A 19,217-nucleotide genomic window follows, 5' to 3' on the forward strand; every position below is an offset into this window, starting at 1 on the left:
ATTAAAGATGAGTGGCTCTGAAGGATAGGTAAGATTTCATCCAAGATACCCAAGACAAAATGAATTATAGGCTGAGCAATAATAATGATAATAATTATGACTGTATCAGTAATGCCATTGTATAGCTATTTTCTATTGACCGTATGCTATGTTCTGTGCATAATTCCAAGAGACATTGCTTCATTTAATTCTCAAAACAATGGCATATACTTAGTTTATACTGAATCATTGGGCAATTGGAACCCATGGAAGAATTTTGAGCAGGGGAGTGACGGCTGGGAAGATTAACAATGTGGAGTGTTAACTGGTGGGAGAGTGAGGGACGTCAGAAGATCTATTAGGACATCAGTGTAATAATTCAGATGAGAAGTTAACAGGCATATAAGCTAGGCACTCTAAGTAAAAATGAAAATCAAGGAAAGACCTGATATCTTTATCCAGTAAGCACCTTGAGAGTACTAGTTTATACCAGGCTTTATGATAGACTCTAGGCAATAATAGGTGTAGATAAAATGGAACCAATTCCTGTCCTCCTGGTATGAAAGACCACCAAAAAATATTGCAGAGGATAGATTTCCTGGCCTTGGAAACAAATTGGTTGACCAAAAACTAGTGTGTGTATATGTCTTCATATCCTACTTAGAAGAGCTTTGGGGCCTCAACAGCATTGTACCTGTGCCCCAGAACACTCCCTCTTGCTGATTGGCAGAGAGCACAGTGGGTGGGACAGAGCAAACTCAGCTGTAAGCCAGACAGACACAGACATCTTCCGGGGTAGCACAGCTTGAAAGAAAAGAAACATTTTTCTTAAAATTCTTCTCTTCCAAGGTCAGGGTAAGGATTAGGGCAACTGACATTGGAATGGAAGAAAGAGGATAGAAAAATACTTAGACCTTGCCATTCCCCAAAGTGTAGGCCAAACTCTCTTCCTCATTGCATGTGTATGTAAGTTTAACCCACTACACAAACAAAAATACTGTGAAACTTACAGTATTTTGACCTGTTCCCAGGAACTCAGAGCATTTCACACTCACATTACCCAATTTGTTTTCTCAACACTAGCATTGGGCTGATATTATGAAACGTTCATGAAAATCGACTCAAAGGTTAAGTGATTTACCCAAAGGTACACAGTTAGGAGTGGAGACACGAGGAGGAGTAGGGTTTCCAACTCACTTCCTCACAAGGTGCTGCATTCAGTGGTGCAGCGTTGCAGCACTTCAGCCATATTTCCTAAACCCCAGGACAGCAACTGCCCCTGGGGTTTCTGCATGAAGTGCCAGCTACTGTCTTGGAAGATGGAAATAATTAAAATTAACAAGATAATAAAAAAAATAAGTTCCTTACAGAGTTGACGTTCACTCAGAAAGCATCTGTTAACTTAGTTCTTTGCTCTAAAGTTAGGAAGAATGAGGGTTTGGCTTTTTAAGACTAATGATAATCATAATTCATGTTAACTTCTACAAAACAAAATAGTTTTCTGCAGTGATGTAAAAATGTATATTGTTTGAACAACCAGATTGGTATGTTATCTGTTTTTGGTGACTGTTTATTCCTCAGTTCTTGTAAATATTATTTGCCTATCATTTTTTCTTGAATATATCTTTCAGTTCATACACATCAGAACATTAAGTATCTCTTTCCTAAAGGGATAAGAAAGAAAAAAAATGGTATCTTGCCTCTTTTGTCTTTACCAAAATTGTACTCTACTTTATTAAAGTTTTTATTTTATCTCAATATTTTCATTTAAACTTGGTATAAATTTGTTGTTGTGCTTTAACCACTCAGCATAATAGCTTAGGATTGAAATACATCAAAATAGCCCAACAAAAAATATTTTAAATATGGCAGCCTTAATTGGAGCTAAGGAAATAAATCTTTGAGTATAATAATTTATTCACTTGAGCTGTTGTTTCAGCAAAGTATTTCATCTTAGTTTTCAAAGGCTGCTAGTCATTACTAGATATATTTAAAATCGAAGCAAAAAATATCACTTTCATTCAGGCAAGATACATGGATACTTCCAAAAGTTCATGGAAAATGGAATTAAAAATTTTTATTTTGCTGCAAAAATTTCTGAAATCCATGCATTCAAGGGTATTCAAAAAGTTAATGGAAAATGTCTATTATGAAAAACTATGCAAGGATTTAAAAATAAATTTTTTGCAACAAAATAATCTCTTAATTTGATTTTTCCAATAACTTTTTGAAGTACCCTTGGATACTACAAAGTACTCAGTAGCTAAAGAATTCTACATTTTAAAAAAGTCACACAGGTGATTATGCTCCGCATAGTTAATACAAAGACAAGCAGGTAGTGGTGCACTGGGGAAATTTTTGTATCCCACTGTCTGTGGAGAGGGATCCCTCACTGGGTGGACAATAAAGGGGTGCTAATTCTGATCGCACACGGTGTTGTCCTACAAAGACATCAAGATTTGTAGGAAATCAACCCTCCAGCAGTCCTGCCAAGCCAGACTGACCCCAGCAAATGAAAATAATCAAAAGTAATTAGAAGCGTGCTGGACTGCTCCTCGGAGAGCCGAGCGGGAGAGTAAACATGCCTGGGTCCGCGAGCCACTGCAAAGGCCCATGTCTGAGCTGTTAGGTGCCCTGACCTTGTCCACATAAAGATGTGATTTATGAAGTGCAGGGCACAGCAGCAGGGCTTCTGTCTTCTCCTGGAGAACCAAATTACTGAGGTGGAGATTAACATGCTTTCAGTCGGGCCCATTTCCAGACCAAGGGAAATTTTTTATTTACATTTTTTTTTACCTTTAATTTCCTCTTTTCTTTCTTTCTTTCTTTTTTTTTTTTTTCTGTGAACAGCATTTCTCCCTATCCATAGTTTAAAAAAAAAATAAGTCCATCAAGAATGACCAGAAATCTCTCTCCAGAGTAGTGGTGATGTGTGATGGGGACCATGGACATTTAGAGGTTTTTGTTTGTGAGCTTGTTGTGCTGGGCTGCCTTGCTGGCTCCACCTGGCCAGCGTGCTAGAACTCACCTTGCAGTTCAGGTGGCCAAGTTTGCAAAATACTTCCCAGATTTAAAAAACAATGCAAATACTTAACATTAAACAGCATTCTACCTCTGATTCCACAGCTTTCTGATCTAGCTCCTCTTGCCTACATGTTATGCTTTATTACAGCAGTTCCCTATTAAGTAAAACGATTTGGGAGAAGAAATTGTGGGTGGTAGAGAATTTGCAGGAGTAGGAGAGACAAATTGGGAGAAATATTTATATATCAATCAGTGGGAAATCTCTTGAGTCTTAAGGACACACTTACATGTTTTCTTATCTTGGTCTCAGTGAGGTTGTATAAGATTTTACAAAATCCTATTCTGACATGGAAAAGGAAGCATTGATTTTCTTTTTAAACACACATCAATATCTATACACGAAGCTAATTTAATTAGCAAGCAGTTATTGTTCAGCCAAATGTCAATTTCTCAGATTATTTCATGCTTCTTGACATGAACTGTATGAAACAGGATTTAATAGGATCTCTATGAATGGAACTGCACTTGCGAAATGTAAAAACACATTTGTATGTTCTTGAAAAGCTACAAAAAAAAAAAAAGTGTTAAAACGAAACGTCAGTCTTGGAGTTCAGCATATATTTAGGCACCTCAAGAAACCCAAAGCTGCAGAATTAAGGGAACTCGGCTTAGGCTGAGGTTATAAAGTGCCTTCCTCTATAAACTAAAAACATAATGTCAGGGTGAATGGGAACATACTTTATTAACTTTATGGTATTGAAAACTGCCAGCAAGTTGTCTTGTTTTTAAATATTGTCCTCTGCAGAGTGTTACAGTGCTGTTTGTCCACAGGAAGCCTATTAAAAGTGGACAGTGCAGTCATTTCATCTGGCTTTGGCTGAACTGCTTTTCTTTCCTTTAATGATGTGCTGGAATGTACCATGCCCATAGGGTCTCCATTAGCAGAACTTTTACTTCTGGGACGACCATGAAGTTTCAGGCTTAAAAGAGGCATCAGTTTACAGTCTTGTGGGAATCACTTGAATACTGGAGCACTAACTTCTTACTGCTCTAACTAATATATTGACTTATTTTAAATAAACAGTTACACAATGAAGGCAGAGCCAGTGGCCTTATTGGAAATCTTTGGGCTTTTTAAAGATTCTGCAATCCCCACAGCTGGGGGAGGAAGGAAGGGGCCTGAGAAGGGTTTATGCCCTTTTCAAACCAGGAAGAAAACACATTAACCTCTCCCACCCCAGTCCTGCCATCAGCCAAAGGGAGATCTTTACAACTCCCAGAAAATGGATCAGCTCACACTCAAACCTCCTCTTTGCCGATGTCTTTTTCCTGGAAAACCACAATTAGCAGAACGATAAAGAAAAAACCAATTAACTCCTTCTGGGGAAAAAAATTTTTTTGTTTAAAACTATGGTCCTCTCTTTAAACATTGCTGAAGAATCATTTTCTGCTTTCCCCAAAGCTATATATTTATGATAGTTTGTTCTCCCATTCCATCCCTTTAATATTTAGATCATCTGTCCTGATACATGTTTGCGAATTAAAGCTGGTTTGAGATTATAGTAAAACCATTATTTTTAATAGCCCATTTCAAGGGCAGCGCTAAACACTGCAGAACACGCATGGTACTGATTACTGCGGAGCAGACAGCGGCTTTTGCAGATTAATTTGTAACTGGGAACTACTGTAAACAGATTTCACCAGAAATCCCAAGGAATAAAGGGAATTGGTGGTGGTATTTGGCTCCTTGTATTTATTTATTGTTTCAGAAACCTCCTGATGGAAAGCAAACGAACAAGCGCCCCGCACAAGCCTTTCCTGTCGCCTCCCCATTCCCCAACTGCAGAGGGAGGTGGCCCAGGGCTTTTCCTAAACGGGCAATTATTTGAGTAGCAGGAGGGAAAAGCACTGTGTGGCTGCTCTGGAATTTCGGAACCTTGTCTTCCAACTTCTTAGCGGCGTCCAGGAACAGTGAGGTGCCTCTGCTTTCCCTGCAGTCACCGTGGTGTAACCCAAGGCCACAGGGCACAGGGTGGGCCACAGAGCCAGAGGCACGGGGTGGGGGGTGGGGGTGGGGGGAACCTGGTGTTTCCTTAGCGTGCTTCGCCCAGCTCCCGCTGCTGACTTCCTACAGTCTTTCTCCCCATGTAGTCGGTGAAAAACACCCCTGACGGGGACGAGGAGAAAGGTGACATGAATCAAAGGACGACAACAATAAAACGAGTCCTCCATCTTTCTAGAGAGCTCTTCCAAGGTCTTAGGAAGTGCTCTCTCTTCCGTCTGTATTTGCAGAAGAGAATTCCATACGCAGAAACAGCCTTAGCCCACGCCGGTGTCTGCGGGTCTGGGCTGCACCGCGCCGGCGTCGCGATGCGAGGAGGAGGGCGAAGCCGGCTGCCGGCGCCCGGCGGGCGGCGTCGCGTTCACCTGGGTGGCTGCAGCTGCGGGCGCGGCGCTTTATTTCGGGGCGCAACGCCATCTACCGGCCTCCTGCCGTACCTGCAGGTATCCGGAGCAGGCGAGTCGCCCCGCCTCCCCCACACCAACCCGATATAAGGGAAAAAACTCGGAGGCCCTTCACGAAACCTTAATTTAGCTGGGACCTGCTACCGATTCCACACGACCTTTTGTCTCTGCACCGACGTTTCCTCCTTTTCACAGCAGCTTTGTAAAGGGCAAGGGGGTGGGGGCTGCAGGGCTGGGGAGGTGGGGTGGGAAGCTGAGCTCTCAGACCCCCTGATCAGGCCGCACTGTCTGAAGCAATCGGTTCCCCAGATTACTTGTATTTAATACACAATGCATCATAAAACAAATCCCTCATCCTGACAGGAAGAAAATAGAACAGCTCATAGCTCGAGCCGGTCCAATTTATGGCTAAATTAAAAAAAAGAAAAAAAAAAAAAGAAGAAGAAGAAAAGAAAAAGAAAGAAAAAAAAAAATACCCGACAATGGGCAAGTTGAGGAAGGGGCAGGAAATCAATGGCTGCAAAGCCGGGGCCCTCGAAGCTTCTCAAGCGCCGAACTCGATGGGAATATCTGGCGGGGTTTGGGGTTATTTACAAAGGATTTTTCCTGTCCTACCTACCACGGCTGTGTGATTTCTCCCTCAAACAATGGCCATTATCTGAAATAACAGTTCAATGTCACAGATAACAGGCCACCGAAACGAATTAGTCACCGCCTCTTGTCATTTTCTCTCCCCTTTGTTACTGCTGCTGCGTGTGGGGGAAATAGAGTTCTGCTGGATTCACACGTTCGCTTGCACGTGCAGAGAGCGGAGTGGGTGGCACTCGCGCGGTCCTCGGACTTCGGCTGCGGCTGGGCAGAGGCGCGCCGCAGCCCCTCGCTCCGCCTCTGCCCCGCACACCCCTCCAGACTCCCGTGCGGGGCTCCACTTCCCATTGTTGAGCTGGGAAGCGGCTGGATTTTGTCCATTTGCTTTTATGAATTTTTTTTTTTTTTTGGTAAAGAGCATTTATTTCCATGTAACCTGTAGGTTTCACTGAATTGGCTACAAGCTAACAGGTTGGCTACAAGTAAACCCGCAAACTTTGTGCCATGCACTCGCCCTCTCTCTTTCCCAGGGTCGTTCTGCCATGCGTGGGTACAAACCGACCCAGTACACCGGTATCTCAGAGGGTCAGGAAACCTGGGACAGTGCTGATCACTGGATGCAGCGCTTAAAAATGATCTGAGTTGTCACATTGCTTCTGTCTACTGTGGGCGTGTTCCTGGTGCCTGAGTGACTCAGAACTCCGGAGACCCCCGTCCCATTCCTGGAGCCCCTACCAGGCTGCTGCACAGGGGTTCTATGCAAATCGTGTGGCAGGTTCTAACATTTCTTCTAGGGAACGCAGGATTCGAAGTCAGCACGCCCTTCTGCTAAGTGTAAGAACGGAGGGGGTACATGAGAGCACACGTGTTAGTGAAAATTAAATATATATATATATACACACACATATATATATATGGGGAGGGAGGGAGGGAGGGAGAGAGAGAGAGAGAGAGAGAGAGAGAGAGAGAGAGAGAGAGAGAGAGAGAGAGAGAGCCCAGCACTGCAAACGAGATGCGTGGGTCAACTTTTCACTCTGAGGCTGCTGTTTTCTGAGACTTCAGAACTACTTGCCTTTAGCGCCAGCCAACGTCGCCTTACCCCAGCCCCATCCTCGCCCCCGCTAGCGCCCCCCACGCTGCCCGCCGCGGGCCTCTGAGCACACACCCTTGCCCCCCCTGCGAGCACCTCTCCACCTCTGCACCCCATCCCCCAGAGCGCTCGCCCGCCCTCCCGCCCTCCCTCTCTCTCTCTCTCTCTCTCTCTCTCTCTCTCTCTCACACACACACACACACACACACACACACTTGTGCTTTCAGGACATCCAGAGGATATTTCCCTCGGGAAAGAAATCCTGCCCGGCGAGATCTCCCCATTGGTTGTTTACGCGGACAAATCTCCATGTTTAAGGGGGATGGTGCATCCGTAATCAGCCTGTCCCTATAGGAGTTGGGTCTTGGCGACCTTTTTGTGACCTCTCCCGCCAGAGGAGGCTGCTGTCACTTTAAAAATTTACCGTCTGGCTTCCGATCACTCCGGGCTGGGCGGCGGGAGATAGCTCCCTTTCTCCCTCGCCCCGGGTTCTTTCTGGATGGCCGAGCAGATCCTCTTTAAAGAGACAGTTCATGAAATAGAAACCCGGCGGCCGGGCGCGGCGTGGCGAGCGGGGAGGACCCCGTGAGGGTCCGGGACCCGGGCCGGCGCGGCGGCGGAGCGGAGCGGGGCTGGGCGCCCCTCGCCTCCGCGGGCCCCCCACCTTCTCCTTCCTGCTCTCCTCCTCCTGCCGCTTCCCCCACCCCTGCAACGGGGAGAGAGACCTGGAAGAAGTTTTAGTGGGTTTCAGATAACTTTCATTACACATCGGGCTGATAAGAGCGAGAGAAAGTGAGAAAAGAGGGAGGTGATGTGGCCCGGGAGGAATAGCTCCGAGCTCATTTAGGAAGGGGCAAAAAAGCCAAAACACACCAGACCCGGGTCACCCAGCCGCGAGAAGACTGCATTTCTGGTCCTAAAATCACACTGTTGGCGGACAATAAATCTGAAACGCGTGGTCCGGGCGAGCAGATCCTAGAGACGGACAAAGTTATCAGAGACCCATTTGGAAACCGAGACGCGAGGCTTTTTTTTTTTTTTTTTTTTAAACATCTCGAAATGTTGTTGCTGGGGATCGTTTGAAAGGATTTTCGTGCAGGAGAGCTGGGGGCTGCTGCTTATTTTATTTTGTTTATTTTAATTCTTCTGTGATTGCCTTTTATCGCTGAGTTGAGGCCATAGAAATCTTAAGGTAAGAGAACTCACTTTAAAAAAAAAAAAAAAAGTCTTGGCGATGCGCACAGTTTGTCACTCGGGACAGTTTCCTGCCGGGCACGGTGCTCCGCGGCGCCCCCCGCGCCCGGCCACCCCTTCCTCCCGGCCGCGCCGCGCGCTCGCCGAGCCCCGCCGCTTATCTGCGTCGCTGAGCCCGGCGATTTCCTGGTTCCTCCTGCGGAACGGTGCGGTCTGGACGCGTCTCGGGGCGGGTCGTCCGGCCTTCGGTGGGTCTCTCTGTCGGCCTCTTTCCCGCGCGCTCTTCTCCTCCTCGCCCTCCCTCCGCGGGTCTGTCCGGCGGTATCGGGGCCGCAGAAGGTGGGGTTGCCAACATCTGAATTCCTGGCACTGGCCACGCCACTTTGGAGCGGCTTTCGGCCGAGCTCCCCCGTGCCAAGTAGCAGCTTTGCTGTCCAACACCGTGCGCTGCTTCGCGAGAAAGTCACATTCGGACCCTTTGGCTAGATTGTGGGGAGTAGTTTTTTTTTTTTTTTTTTCTTCCCCCTTTCCTTTTGCTGTTGGGTTTTTTGAAAGGGCCTTTCTCTAAAGTCCACCTAAAGTATTTTTTTTTTTTAAACCTATCTTTGGAGCTTGACAGCTTTTAAAAACACTGGAGTGTGTTAGATGAAATGATGGAAGATGTGTGTTACTGTATTTTATTCGAGATTTCCGAGACGATTAAGACATTTGGGAGACAAATGCAGTTGTGCTAGCAAATCAAAAGCGGATAGTTCACCCTTGGGGGGTGGGGGACGTTTCAGGAGAAAGTGCAGCTTTTGTCTTGGGGCAGGAATATTGGGAGTAGGAAAGTTAATATGTTGGTGAAATCTTTGAATAATCATGTTCCAGATTATGTAAAAAGACATTCTTTGGAAATGAACCTTTTTAAAAATTAACTTTGCTGTTGACAGTGGCAATGGCAATGATGTTAACACGGAATAAAATTACACCTAGAATTTTTATGTGCACTATATGTAATCCTTAATTCCCTGCCGCGGCGAAAGAGAAGGCTTGCGAGCTAAGGGGATAGATGCTTCTTGACTTTGAAATTAACAAGTTTTCCACCTCTTTTCTGCAAATATGAAATGGAACTGGTGTTGCATTTCACTGACTTCACCCTATTTCCTTTATTAAATATTTCTCTGGTGTGTCAGTAGAACTGCCTCTCTCTCTCTCTCTCTCTCTCTCTCTTCCTCCTAGTCAAGAAAACAAACAAACAAAAGATCAACCAGAAACCAAACAGATCAACACACAACTCAATTTTGACTATTTAAAAATGTTCCTTGCTATTGTTATTTATGTGCCTTTTCAACATCTGGGAAGGGCAGTGAGTCTCAAGTTGCCCTTTGAGTTTTTCAGCATTGGGAGTTGAAGAAACATGTTAAAGTTTGTAATTTTATAAAACACAAATTGTTAAAACTTGTCCTCACTAGAGAAGGTATGTATGTGCGGACTTCTGTTGGGGTTGTTAACGTGTAGGAGTGCTCTGGAAAAAGAAGACTTGGATTCCTGTGTCTGTGTTTGTGCGCGCCTGTGTGTGTAGCAATCACTATCTTTACCTTCTGTCTCAATTTTTCTTTCTTAAATCCTGGGACTACTCGTTGCCTTTCAGTTGCTCCATGGCCAAGGGCTTATACCTGGAGCCTGTTGACTAGAACCCTCAGAGCACTGGGTTCTTCTTGAAGTTTATGGTGAGTTAATGACTTGAATCTGCAATTGGGTGATAACCTGAATTCAACGCAAAATTGCTTTTGGTCATAATACCCAAGAGCATAGTTTAAACTTTTGTGTAGGTATACATCCGGCAGAGTTCTGTAAGGGTTATTTAATTCATTAATTTTTGTTCTACACTATGTTGTTTAGTCTTTGATAGGAACTTCCTTAACTTTGAATTAACTGATTGACATAACATTGCCAGCCTTTGTAGTTAGTCACCATCAGGCCAACAACTCTTCACCTTTTACTGTTGATGTTGAAGACATTGTTGCTCTTAGTGAATTGGGATGTCTTGGATTATGTACGCAAAACCTTAAAACTGGAACTTGCCCATTTCAGTTTTTGTTTAGTAGGTGTGCTCAATAATGATCAATATTTCAGACAGGTCAAATGTGAAATCTCATGAAAAATAACAAAACTATATATGATATTGGCAGTGTATTAAAATAGTCTTATGTATTTTTACCTGTTCACAAGCCAATTTTATTATTTTGCTTTCTAGATATAATATTTTAACATGCATTGGCATGTTTATCTAAAGCCTTAGGGTGTCATACTTTGCATGAATGTTTACCTGTCAATTATTTTCATTTGTTTTTCTTATTTTGTTCAGAGGCCTCTGTGAGAAAAATCTTATTCTCTCCTTCAATTAAGCATGTGATTTGTTTTAAGGTGATGAGATGCAAACTAGGGAAGAGATTTTGGTAATATTTTGCTTAAAGTTTTCAAATTGAATTAAAGTGCCAAATTGTGAAAACGTACACTTAAATGAGGAGACTGTCTAAATCTAAAAAATGGACTGTTCTGTGATCTAGACCTAAATATTGACTGTTTAGTTTAGAAATATTATGTTAATATATACTGTTCCATATTATTTTTTATAAAAATCACATTGGATAATATTAAGTCAATAGCACAGGCATAATAAGGAAACAAGCATGTTTTAAAGCCAATTAATCAGTTTTTATAAGTTACAATTGCTTTATTCCTTTTTTTAAAGAAAGCAATATATTTTCATTTCCAGGATAACTTATTGTTACTCCTCCAATGTTAGTGTGCATGCTGTTTAACTTTTCTTTTTCCAAGGATTCAAAGGAGGAGTATATATTTCCATGAGACATTTTCGAGTAACTAAGCACAGCATGTTAATGAGTGGACCGGTATGGCAATTGATTGTTCTCATCTTCTTCCTTCCAGATCTTAGATGAGTTTTGCAATGTGAAGTACTGCATAGATGCCAGTCAACCAGATGTAGGAAGCTGGCTCAAGTACATCAGGTTCGCTGGCTGTTATGATCAGCACAACCTCGTTGCATGCCAGATAAATGATCAGGTATGTTGCAAAGGTTTTCTTGTCTTTCTTTGAGAGCACTAAAGTATCAGTGAAGCCTGAAGAATAAAAATCACACTGAGCTGCACTAGACCCTTGTGGCCTGTTTGTTGATATGGTGAAAGGTACTGCACATAGATATGTAAGGTGCAGAACAAAGTCATTTTCAGGACTACCTTCTTTGGGTAGTTTATTCACTTTGTACTGGGATCCTTCATAAATGTTCCAGTTTTCTTACTATGGTTGAATGATTTGAAAATCAACTATTTCTTTATTGTTTACTAGTTGTTACATTTTTCTTTACCATCACAGTAGATCTATTCATAGATTGTACTGAGTGAATCAAGAACAGCTAACTCATGCAGAAGTTGGAAGTGATAGGTTGGAAGGTTTTATTCAAAATAGCGAGTGGATATAAGTATTTTTATGATATCGGTGTGAATTTATATGATTATGCATTTTGTATTGATTGTCTAATTATAAGTGAGAACTTTTGCTTTTAAATTAATCAAAATATTCTTTTATACCTTTTGGTATATGTGAAAAAGTTTAAAAACATCACTGCTGGAAATTGCTTTGTGACATTATTGAGAACTGCAGTGAGGTTGACTTTAATAACAATAACTATGAAATAAAGATATGAAAATATCATGAATCATATTTTGCACTTAATAAAATTAGATTACGAATCTTGTAACTTAGTATGACAATACCTAAAATAACAAGAGGTTCAGCATGTTAATTTTTGTTTTATAAACATCATTGGTTAAGACTTTAGTCATTTTATAATCATTTATTTCTTTTAACCCAATGGTTACCTAAATCACATATGTTTCCAAGACCATATTGAAATGGTTGCTTGGCAAATCTACTATGAAATCACCACCAAGAAAAAGAAAAGTTTAAATTAGATGTTTCCAATTGAAAGCTGTTAAATAAAGCTAGCGTCATGTGGTCTGAGACTCTCTTTCAATCATCGTTATGAGATTATTATTTGGCATTTTACCAGCTACCAGATAATTTTTACTGGCTAACGTATATAAGAGGTAGTCAATTGTAAAATTAGGTTTAAATGGGAATCATTTTTAAATCTTCAACATATATCAAAAACAATAAACCTATCAATTGTTTTTTTTTCCCTTTGCCATAAGAAAATGAGAGGCATTATTGACAAAGGAAAACATTATTAAATTAGCTATTGATTGTGGGCAGAAAATATCCCAGCTCAATCCTATGAGTTACTGTCACACTCAACAACAAACATTTTTTTGAGCACCCACTATTTGTACATGTGGGACATACGTAGGTGTTGTAAGTGAATTGTCCATGTTACGTTTCTTAAAAAAAAGGAACAAGAGGAGCTCAAGAGATGAATTTAAGATGAAATAGTGCAATTATGTAAAACTAATTTGCTATCTATAGTTACTTACAAGGGGAGCTATTTCCTTAGATAAAACTTTTGTAGAATCAGTGCTAAGATAATTTAAGAATGGGACTTGTAGCCGATACAAGTTGACTTATCGTCATTTTATTCATTTAATATTTATGGGTCTAATGTTTTATAATAAATATACTATTGTGATTGGAAATCTTGATTGCATTAAAAAGGCAAACAGTTTTTGCTCCTTCTAGCTATGACTTAGGATGTTCAATAGAGTAGGTATTTATACTTTTGTCATGGTTACTTTTAAAGTACACATTATATAATGCATGTTTTCAAATGAAAACATGCTGGCTTCATACTTCAATGAATATCATGTTTACTTATTTTAACTGCAGAACCAGGGAACATAGTTAATCAGGAAAGACATATAAAGCCAATATTAGACACATACTTATTTCTTTAAGTACTCATTTTAAAGTTCTATATTATGATAACAGAAATCTAAGATGGTAATAGGGTGCATATCAAATAACATAATTGTGAAATTGATAGTACATAGTCAAGTAAGTTCACTCATAAACAACAAGAAAGGAAAGTCAGGGAAAAGTCAGATTTATGTGATAGTTTTATATGTGTACAATTATACTTAGCACAGTTGACAAGAAAATAGAGGACATACACTCAAATTGTGTAGGCATTTATGATAAGCGTCTTCATTTATAAACTCATAAGCATATTTCTAAAAGCCAATTAAAACTCAGAATTCTAGACAGCTTTGAAATGTGAATGTTGGACTAGGTACAGTGATAAAAAAGCTGACTAAAGAGATTCTCCAGGTCTGTTTTTTCACTTTCTTTTCCACGAGGCATAGGAGTTGCCAAATGGTGAATAATCACAACTCATCACATAATGAACACTCCCATTGTGTGAGATCTTATTCAGTATCCAGACACAGAGGCAGATCCTAGATCAGCAGTAATTATTAAAATTAACAGCACCAACTCACCTGTACAACAAACAAATGCAGCACTTTGTGAGGAACTGCTGAAAGTGTTTCTCCTTGCTCTGATTGCTCTTTCTTGAGTTTGTAAAACGAATTTTAATAAAAGGACAGGTATAAGTCCCGGTCCCTAGAAAAGAATTTCAGGTGAGTCTTTGAGCTGCAATCTAGTCATGGCAATAATTAGGTCACTTAACAAAGAAGAAAAGAGATTACCCAGAACAAGCCAAGAATGTATGAATTATAGTTCCCTTTTGCAAAGGCGTATACATATATTTTTTAAAAAATCCAGTGTTAAGGGTCATGTTTAATCAATTAGAGTCAGTTTTATAATGATATGGAGGATATGAAGGAACTCTGTAAATGAAAATAATGTGCTTGCTAAGATGATAAAAGAATTTGATAGTAGTAGGACTGCCCAAAGATGCTTGATGGGTAAAACCCATGTTTCATTTGTTTAGAGATGAAGAAGTTCTTAGAAACAGCATCGATTTGGGTTTTTAAGTAAAGTTAATAAAGGATGTAATCTGTCTTGTATCGTAAAAATAAACACAAAGGTCGTTTAATTAACATTTTCCCAGTACCTTTCTATAAGCATTTTATCTGAGGGGATTTTCCTGAATTTAAATTTCCCAATAGATTTCTGTGACTTATGTTATTTCAGATATTTTGTCTTCAGACCAAAGTGAGCTTTGTGGTGCTTGCTTTCTGTAAATTGCTGCCTAGAAAGATTGGCGTTTTGTGATTTTCAGATGTCTATGTGATTTCATGTTTTCAAAGTTGACTGCATGGATGTTTTCAGAGACAGAAATTCTGAAAGCACTTACATCCTTGCTATACCATCCTTTTTAAGTAGCCTCAGTTTCTGGCTGGTATCTCTGTTTACCCCTGAAAGTTCTGCATTAACTACAGTGATTTGTCTTTATAAATGAGGGCCACACAAAAGGTAATAGTAAATTCAGACCACAATCTCAGTCAAATCATAAAATAGTAGATCCGTTAAAAACACCCAAGGCTCTTTATCCCTGACATCCTAGTTATTTTCCCCTTATTCGTTAAAGTTTCTGTACAATGCTACATAGCTCCACTGCTGGGGTACAGCAGCTAGCTGGACATTTTTACTGAGACAGACGATGCTTGACTATTTTTACATTTTAGCAATCTGAAGATGTCCTTGGTTGCTTTCAGGGGGAAGAGCTGGCACTGAAAGGTAGAGCAGTGCAGGACCAAACGCAGAGAGCTGGGTGAGGACAGCTCTTTCAGACTAGGTCCTTGGGAGCACCACATAGGCAGGGAATGCATGCAAATAGCTTATCCATTATGCACAGGTTTCATTTACATCAAGAAGCGCCCGTTTGTGTACTGTCAAGTAGGCCAAACATCTGGATATATCCCTATCCTTTCCTTTGAAGTCTTGTAGATACCTTATGTTTACAAACCATTTTGATTGGTGGATGTTTAGCACATACACTCTGTTCTTACTTCTTCCATGCTTTGAGAAGTTCCCTATCAAGCTCCATATTACTTAACCCTTCATCCAGGCAAGGCTACCCATAGTTCCCATACCCACCTCAAACAATACCTGTTCTCATCTTTGAACACATTCAGCAGTTTTTCTCTACTGCTTCTTCAGGATGGAACCATATTGGTTATTATCAGAGAGGTGCAATTCACATAAGTTGACTTTAAAGATTTAAACTAGACCTCTCTTTCCACTCCTGGTAATTGGAATGATCTGGGTGTGTGCTTTGGGGTAACATTTGATACATGTATGTGTTCTAATCAGACATATTTAGGAGGGCACACAATTTCCTTCAAACTCCTGGCCTGGCCTAACATGGTCTTCAAGTGGAATAAAGTTCTCAGAAACCCAAGACATTATTAATCTTGTCATTTACACAAGGTGATAAGTCCTTTCATTTTTAAACAGGCCCTTGACAGCTGGTATTTAGCAAGTAGAATAAGAGAAGTCTGCTGTCCGCTCCGAATGAAAAGAAATGTGTCAATAAGAGATTATCTAATGCCAGCTATATATTCTGAAGTTATTCTGAAGTCATGAGATGTAGAAGAATGAGTGCTCCCTAGAGTATTCCAAGTCAGAATTCGCTCAGGGGATTCTGCCAGCTCTCTCATGGTTAATGAACAGCAGCAAGACTCTACAGCGTTTTTAGCTGGAACAGGCATTGTTCTTGTGTGTGCTTTCCCTTATAAAGTTTTAACTGCTTCCAGGGCCCATCATGGCTGATTTGACACACCCGCTTTCACTCTCCTCAGGGCCACATGAATGATTCTATCAGACTGCTGTGACACCAGGACTCTCTATCACTTTGAGCTTAGTAGGGGCTTATTATTAAATTATTATTATTGGGCTTTTTCATAAAAAAAAAAATCCACTTTCCTGTGTCATTCAATTAATACAATTGGTGCAAAAAAAAAAAAAGGGTAAATCAGCTATGTATAAAGCAGAAGTGTAATTTGTTAGGCTCTTTCTACTTTAAGAATGTTTGTGTCCACTGTCAGGTAATTTGTTAATTTGCTCTTCCTTTACAAGAATTTTTGTCCACATTTTGTGTGACTGCTTTTGATGTTAAAATTATTATTGGCTTTGGGCATTTTCTTTGCTTTGCTTTTAAGTCAAGTTCCACTTTTATACCAAAGTTATGCTCTGCTGTTTTAAGATGAACGCCAGCTGGCATTGCCCAGGGAGCCTGGCTTTGTAACAGCGCCTAAGCTGACTTTGGGGGTATGTTGTCTGGCTGATAAGGCACTTCCTTCACTCAATGATGAAATTGTCTCAGACATCATTGGCCATTTGGTATTCACGGAGTAAGACAAACAGCACTGTGCTCTTTGCCCGACACCACCAAAGTAACCCTCATAGAGTGATGCCCAGGGTGTAACCTTGACGTTAACACAAACCAGGAGTTCTGTTGAGGTTCACAGGCCATAAAAGTGAAAAAAGTTGGTGACTTGGCATTTGCGCATTTACATCACCTTTTATTCAGGAAGGTCTCTAAGCATCACACCCACAGTAGACTCCAGCTGTTTTTGGGATGGCTCCAGAAACATGGTTATCAGAATGCTTTACAAGCCATCCAGGAAGAGAATGTGTTGGTCAAGGACGCAACGAAAGCCTCCAGCCTATAAAAACCCCAAAGATGATATTTCGCTTCCTTATGGTATAATGATGGAGCTTTTCCCAATGTCCAGAAGCCATTCTTAATGATCTTCAGAGCATTTTCTGAGAATCAGACAGTGTAGCCCCATCAAAGACAGGTGCCTGATGGATGTTTCTTGTAGGCTCGGTAGAGGTGTATAGAGGTTGAAGAGACCACTTGAGAGATTTCCAGGATTGGTACAGTGTAGGCTCCAGATATGCTCAATGTCTCATTGGTACTTGTCCTCCTATCTTTCCAACCTAGAATCAACAATCAATTATCTGTGTTTTGTTACATTCGGTAAATTAAATTTGGTTTTCTCTTCATGCTGTTAACAAAGAGATAGAGAAGTGAAGAGAAAGCTTGTCTGCCAAAATTATCTTGATTCAAGGAATACCTTTTTTTTTTTTTTTTCCATTTTGGGAGTGGAGATATGGCAAGACAGTACTTGATCTTTGTCAGTTTTAATTTTTTCTGTCTTTTGATTGTAACTGTAAAGACAAATACAGCATTATTCATTTTGGAAGGACTTAAGCATGGTCTTTGGCAAAGCTTAGCATGATAAAACTTCCAATCTGTTGGACAGCTTTCTGTTTTGTCATCAGTCTATGTCTGCTAAGACCCTTTATTCATCTCTTGCTAATCAGACTCACAAAGTCCAATAGGATTGTTCCTCCAGAAGCTCCTGAGTTGGGGTTTCCTGCATTGCTAGGATAGATCAGGGGTGCAGACCACGGTCCCTGAAGCCACCACATCCACACCAAGTGTATTTGAGGACATGACGCTACCTCTCTGTGGCACCAAGACTGACAGATGTGTGTTCATATCACATGTTGACTTTGTTGACTTATGTAAACTGTCACCTATGTCCCGCCACCCCATCTTCCAAACACTGAATCTCTTCAGCTTTTCCTAGCTTTCTGAATGGTGCATTGAATGAAACTACAAAATAAAGCGTTCGGGCCAAATGTTGAGAGCTGCAAGAGGAAGAAATCAACTGTTAACTTCAAAGACAAAAGACAGCAGTAGTCTGAAAAAGTTGTTTCTAAGTACAGATTTTTCAGGGAGTTCATTTCTGTATTATTTCAATTATTACAACTTCCTGAATAGGTTGAAGGTCATTCATAATTCACACTTCTGTCATTTTTAGACATGCCAAACGCAGACTAATAAGCATAAATAAAATTTCCAGTGCTTTACCAGGAAAAGTAAATGGGAGTTTATAACAATGAGGCCTTGTTCATCTTTTAAAAAGTAAATGATGTGCTTGCTTGCTTTCTTCTTTTCTCCCTTGTGCACAGAATTTTTCTTCCATCTCACAAGCATAAGCAGAATACTTTAACTAGATGGAAGCATAGGAAGGCTGGGCTGACAGATTCTGGGTTTTCTTGTTTTCTAGGATAAAAGGCAAGGGCCACATTATTACCATTTATAAATACAAATGGTAACATCATTAATATAATGGAGGGTTTGGCTGAACACAGTTCTTGACAGAATAAAACAGAATTAGCCTGCACGTTTTTTTATGGCTTACTCATTTTCTCACACACAATGTTTGTGAGTGCCAATACTATCTTCAGTGTTATCCTTTTGGACTTAAAAAAAAACAAAGAAATCGAATATTTAATTACATGTGATTAATTCCTATTAATTTCAAATTCATCTCTATTAGAATAAAATTCACATAACAATATATAATTAAATGTAACTTATGACATACAATTAAAATTAATCTGTGCCATTAAGTTAAAATGTGAGATTGCTGGTGTCTTCTGCAATTTTTAAAAATTTTCCAAAACAAATGCTTTGCCAAGTTTGTATGTCATATGTAAAATATATAATGTATCCAACCACATATATATTTACATAAAACATCATACAAAAAATGTACTTTTTGAAGTCTAAAATTGGCTAAGTGAAATTCACATCACTGCCACCCATTTTCTCTATATTAGCCTTGTGGGCGTTAAGTGCATGGATTCTCTCCTTGTATTTGGAACTGGCTTCAGGATTTAATGAAAATGGGTTACTATAATAATTATGCTAAGAATATTGAATTGCTATATGCATGTATATTATTATATTTATACTTTATGAATTTAAAAAATAGTAAAAGTAAACAATTTGAGGTCTTCTAATTTTATTTTCAGCTGCTTGAATGATTCAAAGTTTTTTAGAAATTCAGAAATTTCACTAGTGTGCTATTTTAACAACTTCAAAAAAATACAAAGAGATCTGTTATTAAAACACTTATCCTTCTACACTGAG

The 19,217-nt window shown here is 40.2% G+C and overlaps 1 protein-coding gene across 9 annotated transcripts in view; it reads left to right on the plus strand.

The window, feature by feature from the left end:
* Window positions 1-19,217, plus strand: part of MECOM (MDS1 and EVI1 complex locus) — a 603,498-nt gene that overhangs the window by 528,377 nt on the left and 55,904 nt on the right. For 6 of the 9 annotated variants that reach the window (XM_062212089.1, XM_062212071.1, XM_062212114.1 and 3 more), the window contains one exon: window positions 11,276-11,410. In XM_062212089.1, the coding sequence (XP_062068073.1) occupies window positions 11,276-11,410 (135 nt within the window). Of the gene's footprint in view, window positions 1-7,765; window positions 8,340-8,568; window positions 8,590-9,887; window positions 10,054-11,275; window positions 11,411-19,217 lie in introns of those variants that run through there. The other 3 variants (XM_062212105.1, XM_062212124.1, XM_062212097.1) reach the window with 3 other exon arrangements.

Source organism: Lepus europaeus, chromosome 2, assembly GCF_033115175.1.
Source record: "Lepus europaeus isolate LE1 chromosome 2, mLepTim1.pri, whole genome shotgun sequence".
NCBI classification, from domain to species: Eukaryota; Metazoa; Chordata; class Mammalia; order Lagomorpha; family Leporidae; genus Lepus; species Lepus europaeus.